The 23,342-nt window shown below is 38.5% G+C and overlaps 5 protein-coding genes across 5 annotated transcripts; 3 read left to right on the plus strand and 2 right to left on the minus strand.

Moving 5' to 3' along the window:
• Positions 1 to 606: 606 nt before the first annotated feature.
• Positions 607 to 1,340, plus strand: RB195_012446 (uncharacterized protein; the record flags this gene model as incomplete). Its single annotated transcript, XM_064194299.1, has 3 exons — positions 607 to 759; positions 861 to 938; positions 1,173 to 1,340. The coding sequence occupies 3 exons, from the start codon at positions 607 to 609 to the stop codon at positions 1,338 to 1,340; spliced, it is 399 nt and encodes a 132-aa protein (XP_064051882.1).
• Positions 1,341 to 5,951: 4,611 nt separating this feature from the next.
• RB195_012447 (uncharacterized protein) lies at positions 5,952 to 6,691 on the minus strand (the record flags this gene model as incomplete). The annotated part of the gene is made up of 3 exons (XM_013438490.2): positions 5,952 to 6,119; positions 6,361 to 6,438; positions 6,539 to 6,691. The coding sequence occupies 3 exons, from the start codon at positions 6,689 to 6,691 to the stop codon at positions 5,952 to 5,954; spliced, it is 399 nt and encodes a 132-aa protein (XP_013293944.2).
• Positions 6,692 to 15,295: 8,604 nt separating this feature from the next.
• Positions 15,296 to 16,113, minus strand: RB195_012448 (uncharacterized protein; the record flags this gene model as incomplete). The annotated part of the gene is made up of 3 exons (XM_064194300.1): positions 15,296 to 15,406; positions 15,782 to 15,859; positions 15,961 to 16,113. The coding sequence occupies 3 exons, from the start codon at positions 16,111 to 16,113 to the stop codon at positions 15,296 to 15,298; spliced, it is 342 nt and encodes a 113-aa protein (XP_064051883.1).
• A 1,149-nt stretch (positions 16,114 to 17,262) lies between these two features.
• Positions 17,263 to 17,808, plus strand: RB195_012449 (uncharacterized protein; the record flags this gene model as incomplete). The annotated part of the gene is made up of 1 exon (XM_064194301.1): positions 17,263 to 17,808. One exon carries the CDS (start codon positions 17,263 to 17,265, stop codon positions 17,806 to 17,808), a length of 546 nt encoding a protein of 181 aa, XP_064051884.1.
• A 2,497-nt stretch (positions 17,809 to 20,305) lies between these two features.
• RB195_012450 (uncharacterized protein) lies at positions 20,306 to 21,202 on the plus strand (the record flags this gene model as incomplete). Its single annotated transcript, XM_013453501.2, has 3 exons — positions 20,306 to 20,467; positions 20,569 to 20,643; positions 21,047 to 21,202. The coding sequence occupies 3 exons, from the start codon at positions 20,306 to 20,308 to the stop codon at positions 21,200 to 21,202; spliced, it is 393 nt and encodes a 130-aa protein (XP_013308955.2).
• Positions 21,203 to 23,342: the final 2,140 nt, after the last annotated feature.

Here is a 23,342-nt window from a genome sequence, read left to right on the forward strand (position 1 = left end):
CAGCCCATTTAAGAAAAATCAACGAAAACACTGCTGAGAGAATTGAAACAAATGACGGAAATCGTCGTCTGCTCCAGATCGTCTTAGGAAGGATTACAATCGATGGCTAACGATTCTATGTTGGAGCCATCCCCACTTCCTTAGCATAATATCCGGTGATCTTCGTAATTATAAGAGAAAAATAACCAAAAAAAACAAGGCTGAAATAATTAGAACTGAATTTGATATTAACAGATTACATGGCTCAACTATCTCTGTTCGCACTCCACAGCGATCAATCCCTCCTCGTCCACATCGCTTCGTTTCCATTCAGCGCTAAAAAAAGCATATTGGGAGGAACATTAAACTGCTTTTAGTGACAAGTATATAAGATCTAATCTGAAACCATTACACCACTTTTAGCTTTTCTTCCTCCATTTGCATCCTTATTTCCTTATAAAATCCTCATGATATGTAATAATAATAATAATAATAATAATAATAATAATAATAATAACAATAATAATAACAATAATATAGAAAATAAATAAATAATAGTAATATAAATAATAGTAAATAATAGAAATACAATATTGTGTCAAAATTCTAAGAACAGGTGTGATTTAGATGCGATTCCTTGTTGTGCTAGCATTCTGCATCTGGATTGCTTATGCTAAAGATGGTTGTACATGGGATGGCAAATATTTTTCCGGAGATTTGATAAAGAATACACCCAAGCCCATCGTTGAAGCAGTGGAGAAAGCGCTTAAAAAAAAGCTTGTACGCCATTCCTGATTGTTTCGTAAGGAATGCTTAAATTTTTTAGATATCACGACCTAACAACCTACGCTTATAACAAATATAGAAACTCCGATTTTCAGCCTGATACCAACATACTTCTTTCAATAAGAGTTAAAGAAGAAGACGGTAAGGAGTACACCCACGTGATGACCGGAAAGGTAGACGATTTTGTTCTTTGCCGAAGTTTGAACTATTAAAAAAGGAGAGAGTGAGAAAAGGAATTAAATTTCAAGGATTGATTAGTATTATTAAAACATTTGTGCACACTAGGTATGCTTTGTGTGGTTTTGAAATGAAGGGTAGCAGTCGGCTTGAACAGTTTAACATTGCAATCATAAGTTTATAACAGTGCGAAAGAAGACAAAATAACGGTGCATTTTTTTCTCTTTCAGCGAGAGTCCGAGAATGTGAATGTGTTGGTATTCGAAAACAAAGGACCAACACTGGTGTTCGCTAAAACTACTGACCAAGAAGCAATGTTGACCATATTGGCCCGTTGCAAGATTGTTGGTGATAAACCAAAACTATCGAACTTCTTGAAACAATTTTTCAAAGATTAATGTCAGTTTTTTGGGTGTAACGGGGTCGTGATGTTATAACAAATAAAGCTTGATACATACAATTCTGTTCCTCATCACAAATTTATGTGATATTTCGTTGTTTGTAAGAGATTTGCGCAGCTGCTGTATCCTTGCCTCGCTATAAAAACTCACCACACACAAAAACATTTTGAGGATGATTCCAAGCAATACTCTCATCACTATCCGTCTCCTCCGAAAAGGGTATGCAGTAGAAAAACGAACGTTGGAACGTGAGGCTAAAGCCGAACTTCAGACTTTCTGTGGTGCTTCGCTCGTCCTTTCCATTCAATAAAAATAAAAAGCGCTATTTTCTATAAACTTGAGGTTGGATTGCTTCCACCGATGGCCTCTTCGTTCTCTATTGACGAAATTCAAGCAATGGTGAAATGTTTTATAGTTTTAGAGTTTTCATAGTTCAATTAGAGAGTACTCAAAGTTGTTTCACACCTGTGCTCCTTCGATACCACCATGTTCCTTCCTTGATGTTCCTTTTTGTTTTACCAAAATCATTGCACAGAATGAAACATAAAGTCAGCAAGTTGTTGCTTAAAAATACCTAAGGTTCTTCTGATAGGGCAAAAAAAATTTTAAGGCATCCCATGAAAGTGATGTGATGAGGGATCCCGTGAGAAAAGCTAGAGATTGGGTTGTAGATTGCCGGATCAGATGCGGTTTCGCTCACTTCTCCTTAGTCGTCCTTATAAACGGTATTGGAACCGCATTAGTCCTACGAGAAACGTAAAAGCGATCCTATATGTTCACGTTCTGTCCCCCCAACAGCCTATTCGTTGGCTTCACTTGAATGGGCAGCCGAACTGAACTAAATGGCTTTCGAGTCCTGGGCAGCTGTGTGGAGCCCGTACACAAGGATGCCGCAAGGCATTGCAACTGTACTCGTCGGAAAAGAACAAAAATCACGAATGTGAGGATATTTAGTTTGCTCAGTTATTGTTTCTTGTGCTTTTTTTGCCTTGTAACGACGTCTGTAGTCGATGATTCATTCTGGAATTTCACTTAACGCTGTATGGCGGCCGATTCATAGTTTTTAGCCTCGCAGCTACAAGGATTATTCATTTTAGGCAAAGATTTTTACAGGGCGACCGAGAGTTTCTTTGTACTAGCATGTGCAAGACACCGCAATGGTTTACTCTGCCCTCATTGTTCCGCATAAATAGCCACAGAAAACTACTTGTATCATTTTTCGTACCCTTCACTTCTAAATGTTGTTCATCCTTTTACTCGCTCTCTTTTCTATTCTGTTATGGAAAACTCTTATCACTAGTGTTGTTTCTGTCACATCATCTTAATTACCTAAGTTTGAGGGAGTGCCGAATAATTATCCGGCTGAGTATCCCGCGTGGTATATCGAACAAGACAGTCAGCTGTCGAAGTCCAATACAAGTGTCTGATTCAAGTACTCAACACAAAGATTAGGGAGGGATGTGAAGAACCACCCTTGATCCTGCAATCTACAATCTCATCTCTAGCTTATCCAGCGGCTTCCAGCACCCGTCCGATTCGTGGTATTACCCCTCTAATGAATACGTCGAGACCTAGTGTGCATTAGACGGCAAAGAAAAATTATTGCATCACTTAGATCTTGGTTGAAAATTTAGATCTAGCTTCATATCAATGCTGGTAGAGATTATGTGTGCACTGAATATTATTTCTGTGGTTCAAAGATGATGGATTTCAGACAGCTTTTAGAGATTGTAATGATGTGCTTTTGAGAACTATAAGGATACATACAGTGGTGCTTAGGGCTCAACACTGGTGGAAGGTAAAATTTCTACTTGAAAAGATTTGAATACAAGTTTGGTCCTTCTCAGTGGCATGGTAATAAACCATAAAAACACAAATTCCGCCCGAGGAGATAACGTTGATATTGAGAAGGATAGGCGCGACATAACTTTTGCCCATTTTGATGGCAATTTCCGCAATTCGAGAACTCCTCTCCTTATGGGCGAAATCTTCACTACAACATTTTCACATGCCCCTCTTGAGACCAATTTTGTAAAATCAAAAATTTTTTGCAGACGCTTGAAAAGGTGACAGTCGGTTGGTGCCAGGCCTCGACTATAAGACGAGTGTGGTGGAACCACCCATCAAAGCTCTTAAAGCTTCTGACGCGTCGAAAAAATGGGCGAAAAAAGAAAATAAAAAGAAAGAAGAAAAAGCTGCGCCGCACAAGGCTGGCGCGCTCCAGTCGAACTCCTCGTAGGAAATAGTGCGCCAGAACGCCCGAAGCCGTATCTACCGGGCCGTTTTTTACGGCAATTAGGAAGAAATGGACAGAATCATCCCCTCTCCATAATCTACTATCCTGTGTACGAATACTCCACCTGAAATCCGTACCACCTCAGATTTGTGGAGTGATGCCTTTAAAGCTTTTGAAACAAACAAAAAACACCTTTCCTTTTGGCCAATTCTGGCCGCTTCTGGTTGGTCACACATGCTGCGTTTTGGAGGTACCAGTTTACATAAATCTATCGTTGTGAAATATTTATTACATCACAAACCTTTACGTTCTCCTTGATTCAAACAACTTCAGACAAAAATGCACATTTTAATATATGGATTTTCTGCAATAAAATAACACCTTTTAAAAAAGTGCGTTACACTTAATAGTTATCAACTGGCCACAGATGATTAAGACGCATCGATAGCGCACGGCAACTGCGCCCAGTTTAAATGCAGTGTTTCTCGTAATTGACGTTGTACGGAAACCACAAGGAACCCGTAGAATTTGTGTTGTAGATTGCAGAACCAAATGTGACTCCGCTCAGCTCCCCATAATCGTCGTTGAAAAGAGGTGGAAGACAGCGCTCTTTCTACGAAGCAAGCTGGAGAGCATCAAACTTGTATCAAGCACCGCATCCACATGCGAGTGATCGAAGATCGATGTGGTTTTTTTACCAGCATATCTAAGTTAAACCCATGAATAGATTGCTGAGGGGACCGGATCGTGTTCAAAGGGACGTGTTCCACCGTATCTCGAGGTAGGATGAAAGAAAACATGCCGTTCATAGGCCTTTTTTTTACAATGACTAAGAGGAAATGATTGGTGCTACGCTAGATTCCGTAATCTACAGCCCAAACTCTGCGGATTTCCTGGGGTTTCCGTACTACATCGAATTCGTGATACGCTGTCTTTAAGACTTTCACTTATATTTGAAACAGAGGAACAAAACGTTCTTATTGGCACAATCCACGCCACTCTAGAGGCGGTTCCTACGGTTAGGAATAGTAGCGTTAGGTCAAGTTCAACGTCGATCACGATTCACAGCAAAATCAAACCGTTTTGAGATTCGAGTGCAGGCGATGAGTGGCTGATTCTAAAAGTAGGTTCGTCTTACGAACAACAAAAATTTATCTGCCCAACATCCGAAAGAAAAATCTTCAATGACCACTCGCAGATGAGATGCTTGCAGTGATCTGAGAGAATATTATAACGATTTCATAACGATTTACTGTCAATCTAGTCATCGTGGCTGACATGCAGCGGGATGGCTCTAATAGAAGTGTAAAATGTTAGAGAACACAACAAAAAAGGTTTCCTTTTCGAATTTCATCAAAAGTGCACCGGTCTGCGTGCTTAAACTTCAATTTACATATATATTATATGCAATAGATGCTATATTCTATTATGATTTGAATCGTTTTAAATTCTAAGTGCGTTCCGGTTCCGCTCCGAAAATCGAAATTTCTACATTTTCTATACGCGTAGGTGGTGAGGTTGTGATATCTACAAATTTAAACGTTTCTTACGAAAGAATTAGGAACAGCGTACAAGCTTTTTTAAGAGCTTTCTCCACTGCTTCAATGGTGCACTATTGTTCTCGTGATCCGTGATCGGATTCGCTCTCGTGATCGATCAGTCAGTGGTCCGTGCTAGGCGCCTTGGACCCGGTGTGAACAGTATAGTCGCTAAGTTGGTGATTGAAAAGTAGGGATGGAATCCATCAGTTTAGTTGTGGAGAGGTTTGATCGTTTAGATTGAGAATTGAATCGCCCATTCCAGACTCTGAAGAAGACGGTTTTGTCGATACGTTAGTCAATAACGTTATTTAATAACATTGTGTACGGGTCATCGAAGTCAAATACTATGGCTCTATCGATTTTTTCATCAATGTCAGAATCAATACAGAAGCATTCACGATATTAATGTACTATCCGGCCATATAATAACGAACTATTCTGTCACATGTGTGTGTGTGTTTGACAGTCATGAAATTACAGTGAGACGGAGCCCACAGTGCGAGATTGGAGTGTCGGCTCTAAAAAGCGAAAAGGTGGGGTTAAATGGGTCCTGTGACCTTGAACTGATTCACCGGGGTACGGTAGTACCGTGAAAAAAAAAATCTCAGTGAAGGTGGACACGGATAGACATGAAGGTAATCTCGGAAGCCTCCTCAAAATCTTGTTAAGTGTGGTGAGTATAAAGGGGCGACGGATACAGCAGTGGTGCGAATCTCTTAAAAATAACGAAATACTAGCATTTAGAAAAAATATATGATGAGGAACAGAATTGAATGTAACAAACTTTATTTGTTAGGTTATAACGACCCCATTTCCCCCAAAAAACTGATATTACTCTCCCAGAAATATTTTCGTGAATTTGTTCGGTTTTCCTTTGTCGCCAACTCTCTTGCAAGTGGACGCCTTGGACCTCATTGTCTTGTAGTCACTAGCTTTACCGTTCACCAGTGTTGATCCTTTGTTTTCGAAAACCCATGCTTCCGAATTCTTGGAGCTTACCTGAAAGAGAAGAAACTTCGTTTGTTTGTCTTCTTTCTCTCTGGAATAAATTTATGATTGCAACGTTTAATTCGACAAGCTGAGAGCTATCTTTCATTTCTCAGCCATATAAAGTATACCTAGTGTGCTCTAAAGTTTTTTCTAATATTACTACTCAATCGTTAGAATTTAATTCTTTTTCTCCCTCTTTCTTATTTAATTATACGATTCTACGGTTTCGGTGGAGAATAGAATCATCTACCTCTCCGATCATCACGTAGGTGTACTCCTTGCCGTCCACCTCCTTAACTCTCATCAAAACCAGTGCGCTGTTTTCGGGCTGAAAACCGGAATTTATATATTTGTTATACGCGTAGGTTGTTAGGTTGTGATATCTACAAATTTAAGCATTCCTTACGAAACGATTAGGAATGGCGTACAAGCTTTTTTTTAAGCGCTTTCTCCACTGTTTCAACGATGGGCTTGGGTGCCTCCTTCACCAAACCTCCGACAAAATATTTCCTATCCCAAGAACAACCACTTTTAGCATAAGCAATCCAGGCGCAGACTGCGAGCACAACAAGGAATCGCATCTAAATCACACCTGTTCTTAAAATTTTGAACAAAACATTATATTTCTATTATTATTATTATTATTATTACTATTACTATTATTATTATTATTATTATTATTATTATTATTATTATTATTATTATTATTATTATTATTATTATTATTATTATTATTATTATTATTATTATTATTATTATTATTATTATTATTATTATTATTATTATTATTATTATTATTATTATTATTATTATTATTATTATTATTATTATTATTATTACATATCATGAAGATTTTAAAAGAAAATAACAGTGCAAATAGAGTAAGAAAAGCAAAGTGTTGTAATGGTTTCAAACTACATAGGTCTTATATACTGGTCACTAAAAGCACTTTAATGTTCTCTCCTTTACGGTTTTTTAGCACTGACGTTGAAATCGAAGTGAAGCGATGCAGACGAGGAACGATTGATAGTCATGGAAGGCAAACGGAAGTAGCCTTTCTGTCAATAACAAATTTGGTTCTGATTATTTTGTTTTTGTTTTATTTTATGGTTATTTTTCCTTTAAATTTACGGAGAACACCAAATACTGTGGAAACTCCAACATAGAATTGCTAGCCATCGGTCGTAATCCCTTCGAAAACGATCCGGTGGGATTTTCAATTTTCTGGAGTATTCGCCTCCCCACGGCTCTGAGTGATCAAATTCGTTCAATCTATTAATCTCTAAACTCTTGTAAGTAAACGATCCGAAAATCCTGGAATGGAAAGAGGATCAAGGATTATCTTTCTATAGAAAACATCTGCTGACTAGCTTAATCCTTGCTGACAAAAATCGATGAACAGCCTCCCTTCTGGCTAATCAGTTCATGCCGATTTTAGATGTTGCCTTCTTATTCTAAAAATACTTTGAATAACGTGGGGGTAAATCCATTAGGGCAGCACTTACAGGCCAATCTAAAATTATTTCATGAATGTTAAAACAGCTGCTTCTGCATCTAATACATCTAAAATTAAAATTTATGGCGGTTTTAGGTCTTTTCTAAAAACACTTTGAAGAATGGCATAATGGCGGATTGTTGATGGAATTTTAAAGATCCTTCTTCTGATCTTGTGTTCTTATGCTTCACATTTCCATAGGAGACCATAATTTCTGCTGTCTTTCAGCGGTATCGGTCAAATCAACAGCAAAGTGTAATGGGATTCCCACAACTCACTGCAAGTATCTCAGCATTGTCGATTAAGATTTTCTAAGGGTAGGAAACACATAAGTTCTGATCTCTCTCGTTTGGTCTATATGCTTAATACTCAGTAGTTAAGTGCCGGCACCCATCCTCGGGAAAAAAGAGCGGATCAATTCCACTCAATCTATTAGTAGGGTTGAACTACGAGCTGCTATCGTTTGGATGGGGCTAAGTTAGGATGGAGTCATGGATTCGATGGTCATAGTTCACTTGAATTTCTTTCACCCCCACGTTCTCTTAAATTCAGAATCGTTTGAGGTTTACGAACGTGTAACTGGCCTATACAATGACTTGCGGTGGCTAGCTGATGGGTCAACTCAATGTTTTATCCTCCCAGACAAGTCTGGTACCAATTTATCGACTCCGGAGAGATGAAAGGCTTGGTTAGCGCTAGTGCGGATTCGAACCTCCAATGGAATTTTCGGCAATTCCTCGCTACCTGACCTCAAAATCAGCCAATCAAAGTGTGCTACCTCAAAGACAGCCAAAATTACCAAAATTACCTGTCTTTCCTGCATCTTCTGAAATGCGTAATCTTTAGATCTGTGGGCGCTTTAAAGAGACTGGACTTAGCGTAATGTGGTCTTGAAATGGATAGGGATTAGAATAAGAATTAAATTAGAAATGTGCCGTTGGTAAATACTGACACTTCTAAATCTTTACTACTAATCTGAAGAGGCTACTCAAATCCAATTTCAGTACCTCCAATTAGTTTTGTGAACAGTGGAAGAAACCAGATTCCCCATGAGTGTGTCCTTGCCAGATCTCACGGAGTTTTCCTTTATCGGGAATTTTCTTTTCTTCTCATCATTTCTACTGCACCCCCACCGATATTGATGGTAACAAGAGCAATTTTGGAAAATTGATTAATACACTGTAAGATGTCTGCGCAGATTTCTCAGAACTTTTTAAGGATGCATCGAAGACTCACATCGAAACAAAACGATGAAGACGAAAACAACCGAATGCAATCAATGTTCTTTATTAAAATTCCTCGGGCTATATCCACAAAACTATGCTACTTTCTATCAGTACGAAATTCTCGATTTAACATCAATACCTTAGGAGTGGTGGACACTTCACCGACCTGGAAAGTTTTAACATTTTTCTATTCCCAATAACCCTCGAACACCATTCTCTCCACATAAACGAGCTTACGCATCTGAACAAACGTTATTGTTTCCTCCTTCTTCTAATTCTAATAAATCTCTAGGTAAATTGATTTGATAATAATTAAATAAATAAATAGATAAATAAATTGATTTGATAATAATTATGATAGAATTCACAAGCCGATTGGAATCAATCAGTCAACTCTAATGCACAAGATTCCAGCAAACCTCTAAATCACCCAACCAACCACTCGTTAAGGGACGCCACCTGAAATGACTTAGGCATGTGACCTTCGAATAAAAATCCGAGTTCTGATTATTTAAGAGTTCTTTACTTTATGTTTTTTTTTCATAAAATCAGAGTAGAGGAAAGCCTAGAAATCACGGTGTCGCTGCACTTTTGTTTTGCCTTCTCATAGGTCTCCACGAACAAAAACATCTATGCACAAAAAACGGTTATTATCGATCGAATCGTTGATGCTTAGCCCTGAAGGCTTAAGGGACAACGAGAATCCGGGATCCTTATGGCATTGCCTATGTACAAGATGGAAAGTGGATATGAATGATAAATGAGCTGTTTCCTCATTGCAATTCGTCGTTCAATCATGTTTTATTGATAATTTTCACTACACCTTTCTGACTGTTGTACTCGTTAAATTCTGCTTTTGCTTCTCCCTTGTTTCTTTAATGGTTATTACTAATTTCCTTCCGTGACTACCAGATGAAATGTATGATTCTTGTGTGATTTATCTTGGATTTTTGCTACTAAAATCTAGTGTTCATGTAATGGTTACTAAATATTCAATTACTATATATATATATATATATATATATATATATATATATATAATATGCTAAATATCAGAAACAACTCAAGAATGAGAAAAAAAGTAAGAATGAGAGTAAGTGTCTAGAATTAAAAGTATCAGTTATATTCAACAAGATTTATCTCATGATTTGAGGATTCATAAATCGTATTCAGTTGGTTACGGTATGTCATTGCGTAGTTTTCTCCATCTGCTCAGATTAATAGAGCGGTTCTTTTATCAATGTTAATCTATACTGGAAGAGAAACAGGTCACTCCAAACTGTTTGCGAACACTTCAGACGATTGTCAACTTTTTTTGGACGCTTTTGCATTGATATCTGGAGCGTTTTGCAACAAAATATTAGTACGATGAATAAGAAAAGCTACTCTATGCAATCTTTTCAACACTTCTGGTTTACCAGTCTGTAGTACAGTAATCTTTTTAAGATACTCGTTTTTTCAGCTCAACTTTCACAACCGCGAAGAAGGTAAGGTTCCACAGAGTTTGTATAAAGTCGACGTTTGAACTCCATTGGCAAGTTTCTACTAGCAATGTGTGGTTGGAATCGGCTGAGAATGTCCCACCCGGAATAGGTTCAAGTGTTTATTTTGGTTTTTGTTTTTATTTATTTTTCGCTTTTTTATTATTGTTTATCGTTTATTTTATCTGTTTATTTCGACTGTTTATTTGTTTTATTTTGTTTTTAGGTTTCTTAAGATAGGCATTGGCCAATATAAACAATGTTGTTGTAGTAACCAGTTGAAATGTGTGCTTTAACTTCCGCGAGATAGAACTTACGACGCCCCTTAAGATTTAAAGGACGCGGGCGGCGCCCTTTAATTTCCTTTTCTGTCCAGGAGCCATACCCAGTGAGATTCGTAGTAGTCAATAGATGGGCCCATTCATCAGTTTTTTCCCAATATTAATTTACTCTCTTATTCCTTTGCTTTGTTGTTACTCGTATCTTTACCTCTTACCTTTCCTATTTTTTACGCATGTTATTACCATGATTTTATACTTCATTTGGTTTAATCACCCAAATTTGAGGTGACGCCTCATAAAGTGTCGGTTCTCAGTGTTGGCCAAAGCGAGCAGAAGGAGGCAGTCCGGGGAAAACCCTACTTATTATTTTCTATCAAACTCCTATTTCTTTTATGATTCTTGTGTAATTTTTCTTGGACAAATGGAAGATCTAGCCAGAGAAACATGGAAGAAACCGAGACTTCTGATGTACCTAGGAGAAGAAACACACAGTAACATATTGTGAAATTCCTTAATCCCTAATTGTTTAAGGAATTAACAAATTTAATTTGTTATTATTATACCTGAAATTTCCTTCTCTTTGTTAATTTCACGAGCAGTCTAAAACCTCTATCATTTTCACTTAAATTTAATTAAAAATAATCAATAAAGAACTACACACGTTTCGCTGCTAATCAGTTTGTAGCGATTTTGATTATTGCTTGTGAATTGTATGTGAACTTTGAACGATGGTACTGAACGCGGAGGAAAAACCTTTGGAGCAGCACCCATGCTCGAGTCTAAAACGATTTCAGTTATGTTGATGTACAGCTGTCTTTGTATTGAGCATATCTGAATTGATGTTTCAGTAGGCACAAAGGTCCATCCATCCGTTAAGTCAATTTAAGAAAAACCATTTCGTTTGAAAGTGTCGTTCTAACTTTCTCATCTCCGCAGGAGCCTACTTTTTCCACCGTTTGTCAGCGGCGGGGACTGAATCAATCCAGGATTACTGTGAGCACCACGTCTCGCTATGCGTCTCAAATAAAAGTATAAGCGTGGAAGTCTTGAACTGGGTGTAGAGGACGTAAGCTATCGGTACACCCAAAGCAATGATGATCAACTGATAATTGCTACATGCTCCGCACTTTTTTCAGAGAAGGTACTGTTTCTCTCATAGAATGTTCAAAGATCCAAATGCACGGTGCCACTCGAAGCTGATTTTACTAAAAAAAAAACTACTTGAGATCGAAGTGGATTTCCAGTAAAAGTACTTTATAATGTTGCTGGCGTACCAATCCACTTGGGATGCGCCAGCGAGTTTTACAGCAATTCGTAATCGTTGAGGTTTTGGAACGCGAGTTGGCCCATTCAACGACTTTAAGTGGCGAGCCGATGATCAAGTTAGTGTTGCAAGTTTTTTCAGGAGTAGAACAACGCAGCCTCCAACAAAGCAAAGATGTGATAAGAAATAGAATAACATTCAACCAACTTTGTTTTCTAAAATACCACAGTCAGTATCTCCAAGATGGACGTCATTTGCAGAGGTCGAATTGCTCCTTTCTTGGCTTCATACCAATGTAATTAAAGTTACCTCTCCAACCCTCACGTGGACGTACGTTTTGCCATTTTCTTTGAAGTCTACTGTGTGGTCAGACCAATGTTCTTGGGCTAAAAATCGATATGTTTGTCTTTGCTGGATAGCAGGTTGCAAGATCAATTGTAATTCCAAATTTTCGAGGAAGAAACGAAAGGAAAAGAAAAAGCGAGAAACTTCTCCACAGCTTCAACGAAACCCTTCGGGGCATCCTTCGCTTCGAAGCCCTTAACAGAGAAGCCGACTGACATGTCCCAAGTGCAGTCGTCTTCAGCACAAGCAATCCAGGCGCAGATTGCGCACAGAACAAGGCACCGCATTTAAATCTCATCGGTTCTCAGATTTTCAAAGATGAGGTAGCTTTGAAAAGGAAAAGCTTTGAAAACAGAAGGCGAAGTGGAAGAAGAGATGTCGTGATTTGAAGGGAAGTGATTGGGTGCAATCTTATATACTTGACACTAAAAGCTTTTTAGTGTTTTCTCCATTATATTTTTTTTTAGCACTGATGTTGAAATCGAAGTGAAACGCTGCAGACGAGGAACGATTGATCGTCATGGCAAGCAAATGGAAGTAGCCTGGCCACATGATCTGCCAATAACAAATTCAGCTCTAATTATTTTAGTCTTGTTTTGTGGTTATTTTTCCCTTAAAATTGCGGAGAATACAGAATACTATTGAAATGAAGATAACTACAACATAGAATCGTCAGTCATCGGTTATAGTTCTTTCGAAGATGATCAAGATTTTTAATTTTTTGGAGTTTTCGCTTCGTCATGGCTCCGAGTGATCAGATTTTTTCAATATGTTCATTCTTAAACTCCTGAAAGTAAACGGTCCGAGAATCCTAAAATGGAAAGAGAATCAAACATTATCTTTCTGTAGGAATTATCTGCTGACTAGCTTAATCCTTGCTGACAAAAATCGATGAACTGCCATCCTTTTTGGCTAATCAGTTTATAGCGATTTTAAATTTTACGGTCCAATCCGAATCGATTTCAAATATGCTAAAATAGCTGCTTTTGCATCTAATATGTCTTGTTTGAATTTCACAATGTGGTTCACGTCCAAAAGTTTTTTTTTTCATAGTTCAAAAGCCATAGTGGTGAATAGTTGATGGGATTTTAACAAATTCTTCATTTGATCTTGTGTTCATTACACTTCACACTTACACTGTTTTTGCACTGCTTTTGCACCTAACATATCTAAAATCATGTGTAAACAGATGTAATGGTGAGTTACTGATAAACTAGTCTAAAAGTAATGCTAAAGTTAGAGTTTAAGCTTTTTCTTGTTTTCGCTCGCCTTCTCTAGTCAATAAAAATTAAAAGTTCGGGCACTTTCTGTATATTTTTGCTACAAAATTAGATTTTTCTTTCCTTCGCAACTTTTTTGGTCGTTCTTTCTCTAAAAACTCTGGGCACTGATGGAAAATTTCGTAGTTTTCATCCTTAAGGAGTCAGCACTACACTTGAAGAATACCCCAACCATATCCTACACCTATACTCTTTCGTTACCGCTGTAATTCGAAAAGATTATTTTGAGTATTCGATATTCTCTGTTCACTACTTCTCAGTCACTTCTCGGCAAATCCGCTGTGAAATATCGCTCGGTGTTGTTGCACCAATAATTACGGTAACCCATTTTTTTGGTGCGTCGCACCAAATGTGCAGCTCCGAACGTCCCCTGCCTGCGGCGCATGAATCCCACGTCGTAGGCTAACCTGATCATAGGCTCGTCACTCCAAGTCATTGTATGCAATGACTTGGAGTGACGAGTCCAACACGCGTTCCAAAACCTCAACGATTACGAGTTGCATCGAAACTCGTTGGCGCATCCCAAGTGGATGGACGCCAGTGACTTAATAATGTATTTTTACTGGATATCCAATTCGTATTCAAGTAGCGTCTTGGTAGAATCAGCTGTGAATGGCACCTTACATTTGAATCTTTGAACATTCCATGAGAGAAACAGTACCTTCTCTGAAAAAAGTGCGGAATATGTAGCAATTATCAGTTGGTCATCATTGCTTTGGACGTACCGATAGCTTACGTCCTCTACACCCATTTCAAGACTTCCACGCTAATACTTTTATTTGTAACCGTCAAAGAATAGATGATCCTTTGAATAGATTAAGGATGCATGCTAGTCTAGTAGCATTCCTACTACTAGCAGTCGCATTCTCGGCCTCCAATGTTCAGCAGAATCAAATCGTTTTTTTAAGACAGGCGCACTTTTTGGGACGGACGCACAGGGAGTGCTAGCGCTAAGCGAGTGAGCGTAACAGTAAGTGAGTTTCACGAGCAGCAGGACACTTATCTGTTCACCATTCCGAAGAGGAAGCTCTAGGGATAGCGAGACGAGGAGCTCACAGTAATCCTGGATTGATTCAGTCCTTGCCGCTGACAAACGGCGGAAAATGTAGGCTCCTGCGGAGACGAGAAATTTAGAACGACACTTTCAAACGAAATGGTTTTTCTTAAATTGACTTAACGGATGGATGGACCTTTGTGCCTACAGAAACATCAATTCAGATATGCTCAATACAAAGACAGCTGTACATCAACATAACTGAAATCGTTTTAGACTCGAGCATGGGTGCTGCTCCAAAGGTTTTTCCTCCGCGTTCAGTACCATCGTTCAAAGTTCACATACAATTCACAAGCAATAATCAAAATCGCTACAAACTGATTAGCAGTGGAACGTGTGTAGTTCTTTATTGATTTTTTTAAATTAAATTTAAGTGAAAATGATAGAGGTTTTAGACTGCTTGTGAAGTTAACTAAGAAAATGAGATTTCAGGTATAATAATAACAAGTTGAATTAGTTTATTTGTTAAACGATTAAGGATTAAGGAATGTTGCACTGTGTTGTTGCGTGCACATCAACATCTTCCATGTTTCTTCTGTTAAATCTTCCACTTGTTACTACAACAACTTTGTTTATACTGGCCAATACATATCTTAAGGGACCTAAAAACCGAAATAAACAGGTACGTTAGGTAAGGTAAACGAAACGTTGGGTAAACAATAAACTTTTTTGAACAAAATCCTTTAAACTATATCCACAAAGTTACGCTAGTCAAGACACGCTTTATTAGACGGGCATTTTCGAATTAACATCAAGCCGTTAGCAATTTCGAAGGTTAGGTAACACTTCATCGACCTCGAAAGTTCTAGCTTGTTTCAGTTCCTTATGACCATCGAACGCCACTCTGTCCAATTTAGGAAGTTTCCACACCTGAAAAAAAATATTATCTTTTTTTTTCTTGATATTCCTTTGAATCTACTATTCAAAGATTAAAATTTACAGTCTTATTGCATTCTTTTAGCTCTAATCCACCGAAATTACATGCTGTCTAATCATGTTTACTATTGATTGAAATACTATTATGTTGACATTGATATACTGATAAAAAGGTATGTTCTAACGTTACGTTAATAAAAAATCAAACATAGGAATTTTGCAAAATACTGTGCGTCTTTAAAGGAATGTTAGTTTCCTTTTGGAGCTAAACAGGAAATATGCGCTGGAGATGCTCACGTAGATAATTTATATCCAATTACGTAGAGAAATAGGGGTGCTTTAAGTTTTTTTAAACATTAATCTATTTACCCCTCCTGTTACCGCATAAGTGTACATCTTTCCATCTTCTCCGAAGGCCTTTATCCAGGTAAGTATGCCGTCTTCGGGCTGAAAATCAAGGGCTGCTGCCTTTGCTGTACAGTAAGTTGGGGAATAAATTGTGATTTCAAATCTTCTACTTTTCAAACAAAATGATTATGATTACACACAAGCTTTTTTTTAAGAAACTCCTCCACAGCTGCAACGATATTCTTGGGGGCCTCTTTAACCTTAGCGGAGCGAGTGAGGGAGCTACTCCAATTGCAACCTATATCAGCACAAGCAATCCAGACACAGACTGCGAACAGAACAAGGCAACGCATCTGAATCTCAGAGTTTAAATGATTAGATTGCATTTTAAAAGAAAAAAGTTATAAAAATAGAAGACGATGGGCAACAGGAGGGGTTGTTTAAATTTGGAAACAGGGGCATGTTGAAATCTTATATACTTGTCACTAAAAGCCACTTAAGATTCTTTGCATTGTGCTTTTTTTTTAGCACTGATGAAGCGATGCGGGCGAGAAGGGATTGATCGCTACAGAAACGCATTTGAGGTTGCTCAGCCATTTGATGTGCGAATAAAAATTTCGATCCAATTCATTTTAGTTTCCTTTTACTTGGGGAGGGTGTGGCGCAGTCGGTTAGAGGTCCGTTGTAGCCACACGGTCCAGGGTTCGAATCCGCACTAGAGCTCACCATGCCTTTCATCACTCCGGGATCGATAAATTGGTACCAGACTTGTCTGGGAGGATAAAAACACTGACGCGATCATCGGCTGGCCCCCGCAAGTCATTGTATAGGCCAACTCGCGTTCCAAAACCTCAACGATTACGAATTCCAGTAAAACGCATTGGCACATCCCAAGTGGATTGATACGCCAGTGACTTTATCCTTTTTTATCCTTTTTCTCTTACTTTATGTTTTTCTTCACGAAATCAGAGTAGAAAGGGATATGGAAGCCAAGATAACTCTATCATAGTGTAGGTGGACATTAGTAGTTATTCTTTCGAGGATCGTCCCATCAAAAAAATGATTTTGCTTGTTCTGCCTCCTAACAGGTCCCAACGAGCAGAAACGGAGATGTACAAAAGGAACAATTAAGCAGTTACTATCAGGCAATCGATAGTTCATACTAAGCCCTCAGGACTCAAAGGGCTACGAAAATTCGGGGCTCAATGTAATTGCGCGTCGCTTCTCTTTTTTCTTGACGTTTCTTGACTGCCTCGGGAAATCTATGGTTACTGTTCGGTCTTTCTTAGATCTCAACTGTGACAGAAATTAATTGTCCATGTTTTTCACCAAGTATCCAGGAATGGGAGCTTAGAAATGAAATACAAGAAATAATAAGGAGAGTGAGTCTTTAGAATTAAAAAATATTAGGTGAACTAGAGAAAATCTGAGCGTTTTCGCTAGATCTCTTGATCACATCGGGTCATACTTTACGGCGATTTTAAGCTGACATTACGCTTCAAATGTTCTTTATCAGTCTTGTGCTGGGTGGAGCCAGCTGTAAGTTGCAGTGTTACAGTATTGTGGTAAAAAAGAGGATTCGATACATTCTTCAATACCACTACGACCAAGATGAGCAGCAAAAGACGAAAAAAATTTGTGGACCTAATACATTATCGAATACAACAGCAACGCGATGGTTTCAACGATTCCTCTCTGTAATATGGACGTCGAAGATGAGGCGAAACGTCGAAAGTGTAGTTATAATCATGGAAATCGTCAAGTCGAATCGCCATGGGAGCACGTATTCTATCGTACAGGAACCGCAAATTAACCACAAAACCATTAGGAACCATATGCATAAGGCTGGTCTCAAGAAGAAACTCGATATGTGGGTGCCACACGAATTAACGCAAACGAACTTTTTGGATCAAACTGATGCTTGCGAAGTGAAGCGAAGAAACGCTCAAAACATTTTACTTCATGTAGTCTCACTTATGTTCGCAATATTGGTCTCATGTTTCGAAAAGAAGATTAATGATCCGTATTCAGTTTGTTGCTATACGTGATTCTCATCTGCTCACATTAATTGTGGCGGTTTTCATCAATAGTTTTGCTTGAAATCTGTTCATTTATCCATGTTTCTCCACCTCCTCTTCTTCCCTTTTCCTTAAAAATAATCAATAGGAAACTAAATGCGTTTCACTGCTAATCAGTTTGTAACGATTTTGATTACTGCTTGTCAATTGTGGGCGAACTTTGAACGATCATACTGAACGCGGAGGAAAAACCTTTAGAGCAGCACCCATGGCCAAGTCTAAAACGATTTCAGTTATGTTGATGTACAGCTGTCTTTGTATTGAGCATATCTGAATTGATGTTTCTGTAGGCACAAAGGTCCATCCATCCGTTAAGTCAATTTAAGAAAAACCATTTCGTTTGAAAGTGTCGTTCTAAATTTCTCGTCTCCGCAGGAGCCTACATTTTCCGCCGTTTGTCAGCGGCAAGGACTGAATCAATCCAGGATTACTGTGAGCTCCTCGTCTCGCTATCCTTAGAGCTTCCTCTTCGGGATGGTGAAGAGATAAGTGTTCTGCTGCTCATGAGACTCACTTACTGTTACGCTCACTCGCTTAGCGCCAGCACTCCTGTGCGTCCGTCCCAAAAAGTGCGCCTGTCTTAAAAAAACGATTTGATTCTGCTGAACAATGGAGGTCGAGAATGCTATTGCCAGTAGTAGGAATGCTGCTAGACTAGCATGCATCCTTAATGTCTATTCAAAGAACAATCTATTCTTTGACGGTTACAAATAAAAGTATTAGCGTGGAAGTCTTGAAATGGGTGTAGAGGACGTAAGCTATCGGTACGTCCAAAGCAATGATGACCAACTGATAATTGCTACGTATTCCGCACTTTTTTTCAGAGAAGGTACTGTTTGTCTCATAGAATGTTCAAAGATTCAAATGTAAGGTGCCATTCACAGCTGATTTTACCAAGACGCTACTTGAATACGAATTGGATATCCAGTAAAAATACATTATTAAGTCACTGGCGTCCATCCACTTGGGATGCGCCAACGAGTTTCGATGCAACTCGTAATCGTTGAGGTTTTGGAACGCGTGTTGGACTCAAGCATAGCAATGACTTGGAGTGACGAGCGTATGATCAGGTTAGCCTACGACGTGGGATTCATGCGCCGCAGGCAGGGGACGTTCGGAGCTGCACATTTGGTGCGACGCACCAAAAAAATGGGTTACCGTAATTATTGGTGCAACAACACCGAGCGATATTTCACAGCGGATTTGCCGAGAAGTGACTGAGAAGTAGTGAACAGAGAATATCGAATACTCAAAATAATCTTTTCGAATTACAGCGGTAACGAAAGAGTATAGGTGTAGGATATGGTTGGGGTATTCTTCAAGTGTAGTGCTGACTCCTTAAGGATGGAAACTACGAAATTTTCCATCAGTGCCCAGAGTTTTTAGAGAAAGAACGAACAAAAAAGTTGCGAGGTAAAAAAAAAATCTAATTTTGTAGCAAAAATATACAGAGAGTGCCCAAACTTTTGATTCTTATTGACTAGAGAGGGCGAGCAAAACAAGAAGAAGTCTAAACTCTAACTTTAGCATTACGTTTAGACTGGTTTATCTGTAACTCACCATTACATCTGTTTACACATGATTTTAGATAGGTTAGATGCAAAAGCAGTGCAAAAGCAGTGTAAGTATGAAATGTAATGAACACAAGATCAAATGAAGAATTTGTTAAAATCCCATCAACTATTCACCACTATGGCTTTTGAACTATGAAAAAAAAACTTTTGGACGTGAACCACATTGTGAAATTCAAACAAGACATATTAGATGCAAAAGCAGCTATTTTAGCATATTTGAAATCGATTCGGATTGGACCGTAAAATTTAAAATCGCTATGAACTGATTAGCCAAAAAGGATGGCTGTTCATCGATTTTTGTCAGCAAGAATTAAGTAAATCAGCAGATGTTTCCTACAGAAAGATAATGTTTGATTCTCTTTCCATTTTAGGATTCTCGGACCGTTTACTTTCAGGAGTTTAAGAATGAACATATTGAAAAAATCTGATCACTCGGAGCCATGACGAAGCAAAAACTCCAAAAAATTAAAAATCTTGATCATCTTCGAAAGAACTATAACCGATGACTGACGATTCTATGTTGGAGTTATCCTCATTTCAATAGTATTCTGTATTTTCTGCGATTTTAAGGGAAAAATAACCACAAAACAAGACTAAAATAATTAGAGCTGAATTTGTTATTGGCAGATCATGTGGCCAGGCTACTTCCATTTGCTTGCCATGACGATCAATCGTTCCTCGTCTGCAGCGTTTCAGTTCGATTTCAACATCAGTGCTAAAAAAATATAATGGAGAGAACACTAAAAAGCTTTTAGTGTCAAGTATATAAGACTGCACCCAATCACTTCTCTGCAAATCACAACATCTCTTCTCCCACTTCGCCTTCGCCTTTCAAAGCTTTTCCTTTTCAAAGCTACCTCATCTTTGAAGTTCTGAGAACCGATGAGATTTAGATGCGTTGCCTTGTTCTGTGCGCAATCTGCGCCTGGATTGCTTGTGCTGAAGACGACTGCAGTTGGGACATGTCAGTCGGCTTCTCTGTAAAGGGATTCGATGCGAAGGATGCCCCGAAGGGTTTCGTTGAAGCTGTGGAGAAGTTCCTCGCAGAAGAGCTGGCATGCATTTCAAAATTATTCCGTTGAGCCAATGGAACATTTGGAATTACAATTGATTTTGCAATTTGCTATCCAGCAAAGACAAAAATTTCGATTTTTAGCCCAAGGACAGTGATGTGACCACAGTAGACTTCAAAGAAAATGGCAAAACGTACGTCTACGTGAAGGTTGCAAAGGTAACATTAATTCAGCAAGTTCTCTTAAAACACATAGGGTACTTCTGCCGAAGATGTGAAACATTCAAGAAAGCATCCAGATCTATTGTGTTTTAGACGACGTGAATGAAAATCATTAGAACACTTAGATTTCTGTAGGGAAATTAGGGTTTTTGTAGGGAATTAGAATTTTTAACTTATCAGTATTGGTGCACATTTTGTTTGCAATGGATTAGAAATGGACCAGGTTATCATTTTTTGTTGCTTTTTTATTTTTATTTATTTCTATTTCTGGATCTTAGGTTAAGAGCTAGTAGATTACAGACAGCATTTAGTTTACAAAAGTTTACAGCTGGAGTTTATTTTGCTGCAGCTGAAAATTCTCAGCACGAGAAGAACGACTTAGTAATAATGTTCTTTGAAGGGAAAGAGTAATCCGGGTTCAATGGTGTTCGAAAAGCGGGACTCAGAACTGCTGGAGGGTAAAAGAGTCGATCAGAAGGCATTTATGTACCAACTGGCTCTCTGTCAGTGGCGTGGTATGAAGCCAAGAAAGGAGGAATTCAGCCTCCGCAAGTGATTGAAGATACCGAATGTGGTATTTTAGAAAATAAAACTGGTTGAATTTGATTCTATTTCTTATCACATCTTTGTTTGTTGGAGGGTGCGTTATTCCACTCCTGAAACAATCTGCAATCTTTTGGAAAGATTGTGCAAAGCATTAGTGTGACTTACGCAAGTCCCAAAGCGCACTGTTAACGTAGACGCCGGACTGCATCCAGAGAACGCCTGTCTACCACGTGCAGCGAACAATCGCTTTTATAGGTGCCTCCTCTAAATTTATGTGGTTGTGTAAAGTATTTTTTGTGGGCGCGTGTGGCGCAATCGGTTAGAGGTCCGCTGTAGCCACACGGTCGATGGTTTGACATCGACCGTGTGCCAAACAAACCTTGGATTTCTCCTGGATCGATAAATTGGTGCCAGACTTCTCCGGGAAGATGCAACACTAACCTGATGATCGGCTCGTCACTTCAAGTCGTTCCATGGGTCAACTCGCGTTCCAACACCTCAACGATTACGAATTGCCATCGTAAAACTCGTTTTCGCATACCAAGTGGATTGGTACGCCAGCGACTTTATAAAGTATTTTTACTGAAATCCATTTCGTTTTCAAGTAATTTTTTGGTTAAATCAGGTTCAAATGGCATCGTACATTTGAATCTTTGAAAATTCTACGGGAAAAACACTACCTTCTATGAAAAAGAGCGGAGTATGTAGCATTTTTCAGTTGGTCATCATTGGTTTGGACGTACCGATAGCTTATGTCCTCTACATCCAGTTCAAGACTTCCACGCTTATACTTTTATTTGTAACGTTCAAAGAATAGATTGTCCTTTGAATAGATTAAGGATGCATGCTAGTCTAGTAGCATTCCTTTTCCTTTCGTTTTTTTAGGAAAGGCGTACTTTTTAGGACGGACACACCCGGAGTGCTGGCATTAAGCGAATGAGCGTAACGGTAAGTGAGTCTCACAAGCAGCAGAAAATTCATCTCTTCACCATTCCGAAGAGGAAGCTCTAGGGATAGCGAGACGAGGAGCTCACAGTAATCCTGGATTGATTCAGTCCCCGCAGCTGACAAACGGCGGAAAAAGTAGGTTCCTGCGGAGATGAGAAAGTTAGGATGACACGATCAAACAAAATGGTTATTCTCAAATTTCCTGAACCCTTTGTGCCTACAGAAACATCAATTCAGATATGCTCAATGCAAAAACATCTGTACATCAACATAACTGAAATCGTTTTAGACTCGACCATGGGTGCTGCTCTAAAGGTTTTTCCTCCGTGTTCAGCATGATCGTTCAAAGTTACCCACAATTGACAAGCAGTAATCAAAATCGTTACAGACTGATTAGCAGTGAAACGTCTGTAGCTCTTTATTGATTATTTTTAATTAAAATTAAGTGAAAATGAGAGGTTTTAGACCGCTTGTGAAGTTAACTAAAAGAACGAGATTTCAGGTATAATAATTACAAATTGAATTTGTTGATTTCTTGAACGATTAGGGATTAAGGAATTTCGCAGTATGTTACTGCTTGTTTCTTCTCCCAAACACATGAAAAGTCTCGGTTCCTTCCATGTTTCTCCGGCTAGATCTTCCACTTGTCCAAGATAAACCACACAAGAAGCATACAGTTCAACTGGTTACTACAACAACATATGACAACACGATGCATATCTTAAGAAACCTAAAACAAAATAAAACAAATAAACAGTTTGGAGGGGAAACAGTTTGGAGGGAAAAAACAAATAAAATAAACAATAAACAATAATAAAGAAACAAAAAATAAATAAAAAATAAAAACCAAAATAAACAGTCGAACCTATTCCGGCTGGACATTTCCAGCCGATTCCAACCACAGATCACTAGCAGAAACTCCCAATGGAGTTCAAACGTCGACTTTATACAAACTCTGCGGAACCTTACCTTCATCGCGGTTGTGAAAGTTGAGCTAAAAAAAAACGAGTATCTTACTACACTACAGATTGCTAAACCACAAATGTTGAAAAGAATGCTTAGCGAAGCTTTTATAATTCATCATACCAATATTTTGTGGTAAAACACTGCAACAGCTCCAGATATCAATGCAAAAGAGTTTTAAAAAAGTTGACAATCGCCTGAAGTGTTCCCAAAGAGTTTGGAGGGACTTGTTCCTCTTC

The sequence above is a fragment of the Necator americanus genome, chromosome III (genome assembly GCF_031761385.1).
Source record: "Necator americanus strain Aroian chromosome III, whole genome shotgun sequence".
Lineage (NCBI taxonomy): Eukaryota > Metazoa > Nematoda > Chromadorea > Rhabditida > Ancylostomatidae > Necator > Necator americanus.